Source organism: Aphelocoma coerulescens, chromosome 17, assembly GCF_041296385.1.
Source record: "Aphelocoma coerulescens isolate FSJ_1873_10779 chromosome 17, UR_Acoe_1.0, whole genome shotgun sequence".
Classification (NCBI taxonomy): domain Eukaryota; kingdom Metazoa; phylum Chordata; class Aves; order Passeriformes; family Corvidae; genus Aphelocoma; species Aphelocoma coerulescens.
Window position 1 is genome coordinate 5,496,237 of NC_091030.1, and position 10,056 is coordinate 5,506,292.

At 51.8% G+C, this 10,056-nt stretch overlaps 1 protein-coding gene across 1 annotated transcript; it reads right to left on the reverse strand.

Moving 5' to 3' along the window:
- Positions 1-94: 94 nt before the first annotated feature.
- KYAT1 (kynurenine aminotransferase 1) lies at positions 95-9,817 on the reverse strand. The gene is made up of 14 exons (XM_069032033.1): positions 9,696-9,817; positions 8,021-8,142; positions 5,735-5,793; positions 4,633-4,783; positions 4,187-4,336; positions 3,803-3,889; positions 3,565-3,693; positions 3,121-3,241; positions 2,420-2,496; positions 2,105-2,194; positions 1,650-1,836; positions 1,380-1,456; positions 1,115-1,201; positions 95-696 (listed from the first exon to the last, which is right to left on the reverse strand). Exons 2-14 carry the CDS (start codon positions 8,102-8,104, stop codon positions 628-630), a joined length of 1,368 nt encoding a protein of 455 aa, XP_068888134.1. The 5' UTR covers positions 8,105-8,142; positions 9,696-9,817; the 3' UTR covers positions 95-627.
- Between the last annotated feature and the right edge of the window lie 239 nt (positions 9,818-10,056).

Sequence of the window (10,056 nt, forward strand, 5' to 3'; positions counted from 1 at the left end):
AAGGTTTGACAATAGCCAGGCTACTGGTGAAAGCCTGTTTCCTGGGGGGAAAACAATTGTGTGGTCATCTTGCCCAGAGATGCACAGAAAAAAATAGTGGGAAAATAGTTTATGATGGGAAATGTCATTTCACTGGGTTTATTACAGTTAGGATCATAGGATTCACCTTACTGATGGCTGGTGATACTGTCCACTCCTGTGGGAACATGAGTGCCAGTGGAAATGCTGCCCTGAGTGGGGATGTGGAGCAAGACAAGCCATACTAACCCTCCAGCACAGCCTTAAAGGTAGGTCCTGAAACACCTTTTCAGAATTTGGTGGTGAGACAGACCCCAGGAGCCATCCTTACCTTGTGTGTTGCTGGACACATCCCAGAACTGATTAGCAAAGTCTTTACATGTAAGAAATGTCAAATACTGTCAGTGCACACAAAGTCTCACTTCTTGCAATCATCTCACAGTGACTGAAAGCGTCCCCCAGGCCCTGGGCCTGGAAAAACTTAACCATTTGACAGAAAATGTTGAAAGCACAGAAGTAAGAACATATCAACGTTTGTAGACAAGTGAAGAAGAAGAGCAGTCAGGGCAGATGAGGACCAAGGAGAGTCTGGTTCTCTCTCCAGTGTATTCAGGAGCTGGTTTTCTCCTGTTTCCATTTTTGCAATATGTCATTTGCTGCCTTCAGTGTAGCTTCCTCCTAAAAAATACCACAGGTTTGGTCAGTGGGTCTCAGCCAAATCCCACTTCCCTTCACTGCAGCCATTGTTGGTACAAAAATCCTGTTCTCATTCCTGAGCATTGCAGGTTCAGTGTGAGACAGACACAGCCATCTGTGGGACAGGCACAGCCACTGGGCAGCTAAAGGGACACCTAGAAAGTCCCTGCCTTGGCCAAGAAATGTAGGATACTGATAGGACAAAGTTTAGGGTGGCCCTGGCACACCTGCTGCCCCAGCTCAGCTCATGTGTCTGCAGGAGGGGTTGCTCCAGCTGCAATGCCATGATGGGGCTCCAATACCCAAAGCATCCTGCATTTCTTCTTGGCATTTCTCTCATTAAACCAGCCCTGATTATTACTCCCAACCTTGCCTTCCTTTGTGCTGCCACGTATCTCACCTTTGCAAAGCAGAACCGGATGAAATTGGTGTAGTTGTTCTTGTGGGCTTCGCTGTAGAAAGCGGAGAGCGGGATGGCAGCAAGTCCCTGGGAAGAGGAAGCATGTAGAGCAGAGGTTTCTGCTCTGGGGCTGGCCTGCAGCCTGCTGTGTCCCAGTGTGGGTGAACTCCACACCCCCCAACCATGAGCTTGGGTGGGCACAGCCAGCACAGTGGGTACAAACCCACCCAGGGCAAAGGCAGCAGGAAGAGCCAGGCCCATTTACCTTGTTCTTGACCATCCACTTTGCAAATCTGTAGTCGTAGGGCTCATCTGAGTTGGGGACTTCGGGGACATCAGATTCTGGAGGGGAAGCGCAGCAGGACAGAGGCTGGGGCAGCTGCCAGGTGCCTTAGCTGAGTCCCAAACCCACATCCTTGCAGCTTGGATGGAGAACATGCAGTCCATCCCTGCTTTGATGATGATTTATGCAGGTTCCTGTCCCTGCCAGTAGTACCACACCCAGCCCACCTGGGCAGGACTGCAGGTGACTCACTGAACTGGGAGATGTCTGCCACCAGGAAGTAGGTGCCCTCAGGGATGATGGGTTTCATCCCCACACCATCCAGGCTCTGGACCAGCCAGTCTCTCTTCTGCTGCAGCTCCTTGGGCAGCTGGACAAAGTAGCTCTCTGGTTTTCCATAGAGCATGAGCTCCCTCTGGAAACCCTGAGCCACAGCCTCCTGTAAGGAGAGAGGAGCCAGTGCCCAGTGGGAAGATGGTCAGGGCTTTCTTGGGAACTGAAGTTCCTGCAATTCACAGAGCTCTCTGCCTCCAGCCCCTCCAAACTGCCCCTTAGATTTCTCAATGCAAGATAAGGAATATACCCCAGGCAGGCTGGACACTCCCCTTTCTCCCTGATATGGGGCAACTGTAGGCAGAGAGGACCATCTCTTACCCCTGCTCTGGGGGTTTGGGAATTGCAGGGCCAGGTGCAGGGAGCTGCCTTACCTGAGCAATTGTGGCACAGTGGTACACTGAGTTCTGGTGCACAGTACGGAGGTGCTGCAGCAGCCTGTTGGGTCCCACAACCCAGCCCACCTGTGGCCAGGAGAGGAGGAGGAAGGTGGTGAGTCTCTGGGTACCTGCTCAGGCTCCCCTTTCTTTGCCTGTGCTGGTTTCATTGTATTTTCCAGACAGAACTTCTATAAAGCACCTTTGGTACTTTCAGACCCTGAGGCTCAAAGCTGAGCAGTGTCCCTGGTGCTGTGCTATGGCAAAGGGGCAGGGATGGGGACAGAACGAGGTGCCACAGGGGGTGTTCACCTTCCATCCAGTGGCACTGAAGGTCTTCCCAGCACTCCCGATGATCACCGTGCGGTCCCACATCCCTTGCAAGCTGGCTGGCAATGAAAGGAGAGAAATCCCAATGGCAGAGCTCAGCATGCTCCTTTCTGGGCTGCATTAATGGCACGTGGGAGCTCTCTGCCCACTATAATCCATGGTGATCTCTTGTGTTCACAGCACATCTTTCACCTGGATGAGCCTCAAAGCACATCCCAAGCAGGCAGCCAGGTTTCTCAAGAGGATCTTCTTTTAATTAAACATTTTCACAGGCATGTACTCAGCCCCAGGGGCTCCTGGAGATGCCAAGCACCATCACCCTGCATCAAGGTGATGGCATGTTACTGCAACTGGAAGAACAGGCTGAAATCGTGTTGAAATGTATTTCCTGAAACTATAGACACTCAGAAAACGGTGGCTTTACAAAGCATGGGAAAACCATCAGTTTCGCTGGAGCCAAGGGGCTTTTTGTTCTAGATCTCCCCTCTTGACTGGCTCTGAAGTCAGGGCTTCTATTTAGGACCTGGTTTGGAGGCTGAGATTGAAGCGCAACAAAATACTTCCAGCGGGGATTCATGCCTAGTACAGCTGTGCATGCAGGCAGCCCCTGGGATTTCCAGTGGGTTGCAGTGAAATCCCCACTCCCTGCCCCGAGCAGCCCCCAGCCCTGCCCTGCCCGGTACCGATGCGGATGTGCTGCTTCCCGTCGTAGACCAGCCACTCGTACACCTCGTCGCTGATGCACAGCACGTCGTGCTTCACACACAGCTCTGCAACCAGCCCCAGCTCCCCGCGGCTGAACACCTGCAGCAGGCACAGAGTGCGGCACAGATACAGCACGGGCATTTCTGAGCCCCTGCCTGCCCCTGCTTGTCCCTGAAGGTTGTGTATCCTCCTGGCACCATCTCCCATGCCAGGGTGGGCAGGAGCTGGCTGCAGTGGTCTAAGAGGGCAAAAGCACTGCTGGCACAAAAGGCTCAAAAACACCAGGCAACTGAGCACAGCGTGTGGTGCCCCCACAACACCCACTTTCCTCGTGTGCAAGGAAAGTTGAGTCACTGCTGCACTGCAAATGTGGCTGCAGTACCCCAGCAGCTTCCAGGGCCCAGCATGGCCAGTGGTGTTACCTTGCCCAGAGGGTTGTTGGGTGAGTTCAGGACAATGGCTTTTGTCCGTTCACTGAATTTAGAAGCCAGTTCAGCTGGGTCCAGCTGCCAGTCTGCACTAGACATCAATTTTCCATCTTTTGGAGGATTCTAGAGAGAACACAGGGGAATCTTGATTTGCTTTGCTACCTCTGCACTTTGCTTACCACTCACTTCTTTGCTGACTGTGCTGTGACTCTTCCCTTCTCCACCCACTCACCGGTCTCAAAGGGACAAACACAGGTGTCCCACCAGCCATTTTCACCATTGGCTCATAGCAGTCGAAGAAGGGCTCAATGATTATCACCTGGAAGAAAGGGACATGTCAGCATCCTCCTGGTCCTGCTCAGACCTTCCCTGAGGAGTGCAGAGAGCAATGGGAGGGACAGGACATTTTAATCCCTTAATTACTGTAATGGAGAACCTGCATTGTGGGGAGTGTCAGGAAGGACACCACCACTCAGGACAAAGGGTCGTTTTGCTTTATGCAGAAATGAAGCAGTGCTCTGCAGCAGATTTCTTCTTTTGGAACCTCAAGTACTGCAAAACTGGTTTTGCTTTGGAAAAGGACAATAAAAACCAGCCTGCTTAAATCTTGGCTTACCTCATCACCTTCATCCACTAAAGCCTGGAAGCAGCAGAACAGGGCCTGGTATGCCCCCACAGTCACCATCACATTGGTCATAGGATCCACGTCTCGTCCAAGCAGCTTCTCAAAAAACTGGGCTAGGACCTTCACCAGAGGTGGGTGGCCCTGTGGGGTGAGAGGAGGGTGGGAACTGGGTTGCAGAAGACTCCTAAACCAAGGACAAACCCCTGGAAGGAGGCTGGGAAGCCAAGAGCCCTGTGAGACATCTTCCAGCCCAGCTGCTTCAAACATCCCAGTAAAGCAGGGAGTTACAGCCCTGGGAACAGTGGGCATGGGTCGAGGCTGGATGTGTGTTTTGCCTCATGTTTCTTCCCATTTATTGCTGCCTGATGAGCTCTGAAGCAGCCAGGGCTGATGGGGAGTGAGGGGGTAGTGCTGGGGAGGGGGATCTGTCCACGCACAAAGGCACGGGTGTACTGGTGCAGCATGTGGTTCCCCCCGCCGAGGGCTCTCGTGAATGCCTCTGTCAGAAAGTCTGGTGCAGGGAAGTCGGGGAAGCCCTGGCCCAGGTTCACCTTGGAGTAGGTAGCAGCCAGTTTTACAAACTCCACCCTGGAGAGAAGGGAAAGAAAAGCACTTTCAGAGGGTCTGGGCAGTGTGCTGGCACCGGGTCTGCTTGCAGCATCCCTTTGGAAGGGAGTGGGGTTGGTGTCCCTCCTGCAGAGCCATCCTGCTGCTCACAGGCAGGCAGGACCAAGCACAGGTCATTTCAGACCTGTTGCAATTAAACCAAGGGTGATGAACTATTGCACTGGGGGAATGGTTTTAATTTATTCTCCCAGGAAACAGCTCCAGTGGTCAGTGTGTAGTCACAGCTGAAAGCCTGTGGTGTTTCTGATCACACTGGACTGAGCAGAAGGGGACTTGGAGGTTTTCAAGTTCATACCAGCTCTGCAAAATTTAGCAACTAGACACTGTGAAGGCCTCTGCAGAGGGCAAGGTGGGCTGAACTCGCTGCTCAACTCAAACCTAACAAGAGGAAGCTCACTGGCAGTTTGTAGCTCGAACCCAGGCACAGCATGGAACTTTGGGAAAGGCCGTTTAAATCTCTTCTTCCAACATGCAACTTTCCCAATGCCACATTGTGTCTGGCAGGATGGGAATGGCATTTGCAGCAGCCCTTCACCTGCCTCTCTGCTTGCAGTGCCCCAGGGTGAGCCTGGAGCAGGTGCCAGGCTGCAGCCAGTGTGCAGCAAACACTTGGCTCAGATTTGGGTGCCACTGGGATCATTTGGGTGGATGAGTCAGAGGGAGGGTGATGCTTCTGCCTGCCTGGTATTGCAAAATACCTGATATAGCATAAAGTGAGAGCAGCAGGTACAGAACTGACTCAGGGTAAAGTCTTCCGGGACAAACTTGCTCTGATGTGCTTCCTGAACATATACAAAGCAGTCGAGGGAAACTTCTGCTCTGTGCTGTGTGGCTGCTGTGGTTTCAATCTGATTTTAGGATCCCTAAAACCACATCTACCACCTGGGTAAACCAGATATTCTTTTAACTCACCAGATATTTTTATCTATTCCCTCCAGCCTCCGAGCTTGCACTGGCCTGGACATTTTTGCCTGCAGAGAGAAAGAAAGCGAGTTTGAAGCTTTTACTCATGTCAAGGAGGCCATAAAGGGGCTGTGGCGTCTCTAGGGAAGTTTTTCCCAACAGAAGGTGTGCCTTTCACTATTGTTTCATGGGCTGTTCCTGACTGACCTTAGAGCAGTAATGCTGTTGCAGTGGTTTCTGCTTTCACTTACAAGTTTCAACAAGAATTGGGAAAAGAGATGAACAAAAGAAGCTTTTGTACACTCACTAGGGAGGTGGCAATGCCTTAAACCTGCTGGGATTAGTCATGGGGTCAAGGTCAGCCAGGCTGTAACACCCAGGCCAAGGACCCCAGACCTTAGGCTTTTACCTGCCATAACCTCTCCATCTTCATGGGAAGGACCTTTTTACTCTACAAGCCATGAAATGGCCCCTTTTCCTAGAAGAACAAACTTTATTCCATGCTGCTCTATGAAATAGCAGAAGTAGATACTCTTCTGTCCCAATGAAGTGCTTGGTGAGGGGGCTTGCCCTAGATGCTATAAAATGTGCAGGGTTTTGTATTTCAAGTTCATGTCAAACCCCAGAAGTAACTAGGTACAGGCAAGAGAGAGCCCAGCCCAAAGGTCAGTGTGATGTACAGAGACACTGAGGTACCATGCCGTGACTGGTTTGCAATTTCCATGTACATCATGGCTCAGGGGAGTGTAAAGAAAGACAGTAGGAAACATTGAATGCAAAACCCTCCTTACAGATGGATAAGCATAGTGGGAGAAAGTTAGATGTGCTTGATGGGGAATTCATCATGAGGATGATGAAAAGTGGCAGAGGCAGAGTTTAATAACTCAGCAGTGCAGGAAAAAAGTACCCAGACAGGGAAGGGGCTGGAAACTGGAGACAAATGATGCTCAGTGCACCACGAAGAGCCAGTGTGGGGGCATGAGGAGGGCAGCCCTAAAGCAATGAGTCAGAAAACCATTGTCACCACAGCAAATAAAATACATTTGAACTGAAACAAGGAAGGCATATGAAAGCAGCTGAGGTGAGATGGAGAGCTGGGACATGAGGGGGTCTGTGCTCTGCTGTGCCAGGATGGTGGGGGGGATACCAGGTCAGCCTCCTCCCAACACTCAGCTGCAGCAGGAACTCCCCACTTGCCTGCTCGCCTCTGCTGTTCCCACAGCACTGCACCTGAATTTGGGTAGTGCCCCAAGGATGTTTTGTGCTGAGGTCCTTAGATTTTATACAGCTTCAGGCTTTACTGGGGATCTTTGCAAACACCCTGTTGAGGAGCCAGAGCCCTGTGTTTCAGAGGGCACCAGGTGGACTCCTGTCCACCGTGGTGCCAGGCAGCCAGCCAAGGGCAAGCAGAAGTCACTGGCTCCCGGGCAGCCTCTCTCCTCTCCCTCAGCCCAGCTTTGCTCTTTTTGTACAAGCTCATGGCGGTTACAGTCACAAGACCTGGTGCCTGAGCTGATTTGGGTGGGAGCAGAAGGATTTGTGGCTTGGGAAATAAAAGACAGCTGGAGGTGAAATATTAACAGCTCCAGTGCTGTTCTTGCAAGGTGAGGCTGCTGCAGGCCACAGGCCAGAGAATTTAACAGATGAACAAGTGTCATGGGGATTGGTGGGAAGAAGGTGCCTCAAGCCTTTAAATTCCCAGTTCTGAGGAAAGGCCTTGTCTGCTTCAGGAACAGAAATAACAAATACTTTCTTTTTCTGATGTCCCCTCCATCCCGTCCTATCCCCAGCCATGATGCTGCCATGGAGAGCAACACAGGCTCAGGACCATGCAGACCTCAAATCTGTTTCAGCCTGTTCTGGTCCCCAGATAGAAAGATGTGCTTCTCCAGGTGCAGTTTGCCTGGCAGCCACACAGGAGAGCTGAATGCCAATGCAGAAGACTTGGCATCCATGATCTTCCACCACTGACTCTGGTGTCTGTGTGTGACTGCCTTGCTCTGCATGTTGGGATCTCTGAGTGGGATGCTGATATTTTCCAAGTACTTTACGAGCCAAGAGGCTCTAATCGAGACCATCAGATGAAGCAACCCCACAAACAAGGAGCCTTCTCCTCTATGAATGATATCCCCTTGCTTATGAGGATCCCTTAAACACGCTCCCCGGAAAAAAGCAGGCACAGAGGAAGTTGCACCCAAGTGGCTTTTCCTGATGTGCTCTGTCTGCTCTTGCTGCCAAGGTGAGTGGCCCTGGGCAGTTTGCCAGCCAGGAACAGTCCCACTGGGCATTCCATACCTCTCTGGAGCACGATCTATGTCCAGCGCTGCTGTTCCTCTCCAGCAAGAAGTGACACAGGGATGGTCCTGCTCTCCTGAGCATGCCACGGCTCCTGCTGTCTCACTCCTATAGGCACAGACCTGCAATTCCCCGGAGACAAAGGAGAGGGCTGAGACAACTCTTGAGGGCTCAAGGGTTAAAGAAAACGTGTACCTGGGATGGGGCAGGTCCAGACCCAAAGTGGAGGTTGTTCTGCCACAGAGAGGAAAAGGCAAAATGAGCTGCTTTGTGTGTCATCACTGCAATGTCCAGCAGTGCTGGGGCTGTACTTTGTGCCCATGACACACAGAATCAGGATCACAAGGCCAACCATGACTTCTGCCTCCTCTCTCCCAATCCACGCTTCCCCCACTTTCCTCTGCCCCGAGGAGAGTGGTACGGACACCAGCAAGAGGGCATCCTCTGGGAATTTGGTACTCAGCATCAGCTCCCCATCCAGTGTCATTGATCCCAGGAAATTGCCTCTACCCTTCCTCCCTTGCAGCACCTTTACCTTCCTGGCCCATACGGAGAATCTCTGGCCTCTCAGCTGCTGCAGCTCTGATTTAGTCACAAGTTTTATTCCAATTAACAGGGTGTCACCTTCTATCTCTAAAGTGATTTTGGTGATTATTTTTCCTTCAAGGCCCCAAACAAGTTAATTTCTGTGTCTAAAATGCAGCCTCTTCCTTCACCTCAGGTTTCTTCAACTATTCTAATGTTTAAGCATCACTTAAAAATTAAAAAAAGTATTTAAGCTAAAATAAGTGACTCTCTTGTTAGGTACTTGAGATAAAAGCAATGAGGCTGGAGGATGCATGGACCTTTATTATGACCAGCCATGAATTAATTTACCCATGTGCCAAAAAAATTAATTAAAACAGGTTTGAAGCTGACCAGCCCACAGATAAGCTCTCAGTACTCCTGAGGGCACTGTCCATGCTTACATGCAGGATGTGAGTCCCCAGTGTCTGCATTTTTTGTTATTTCTAAAATAAGTGCAAAGCAGCTGCCAGCTGAGACCAGTGGGGTTTTACATCTTTTTGCCAAGTGGGAAAAAATAGCACAATATATGGAAAAATGGGAAGCCAGAGCATCATATTGCTCATGACTGTGAAATCTCCACCTTGTGCTCGCATGACACTGAAATGTGGGGGGACATTGCTTTGAGATGCAAAGCAAAGGAGTCCTGGAATGAGGGGACCTACCCTGCAGGGGACAGAATCAAAGTGTGGCAGTAAAAAAGGCTTTATCAGATAGCAGCAAACTACAGAGCTGTGTAAGAGCTGTGCACAGGGCTGGGGGCAGCACCAGGGAGCAGCCGACCGGGACACCGCTCACTCTGGAAGGCTGCACTGGACTGAGCAGAGGATTTTGGAGGTGACAACCGGAAGGTCACCTCGGGGACTGGTCACTCACCACCTCCAGCCCGCGGGTCGCAGCCGTCTCCTCCATCCCGGTGCTCCCCAAGCCCCCCACTTGGCAGCTCGGGGGTGCACCCGGGAGGCTTTGGGGACACGGCTGTCCCTGGATGTGCCCAGGAGGGGTGCAGGACCAGGGCGGGTGCAGGGCGGGAGCAGCAGCAGCGCCAGCAGGAGCTGACACTGGGGAAAAAGCAGCTGCCAGAGGGAGAGCGGGGACAAAACCAACTTACATCGAGCTGCGCCGCGCTGCTTTACGCTGCAAAGCCAGGCAGAGCCGCCCAGGCTGCCCCGGCACGCATTCTGCTTTCCCTGCCCGAAAGGCTTCATCTGCCGCTGGGACTTCCTGGGAGGAGTCGCGGAGGCCGCAGGAAGGCAGGGTTGGAGCTACAGCGCTGGTGGGGAAAAGCGCACCGGGAAAGGCTCTGTGGGCTCCGAGGGCTTTGGCTGCCTGGGGAAGTATCCCAGCTTGTTGTTCAGGTGGAAGCTCATGCTGGCATAACTATAGCGGCATAATTTTTGTGGTTTGGCTGTAAATACTTTAGCATGGCAATGGCAGGGAATTTCCTTTTGAGTGAAGCCTTGGGTCATATT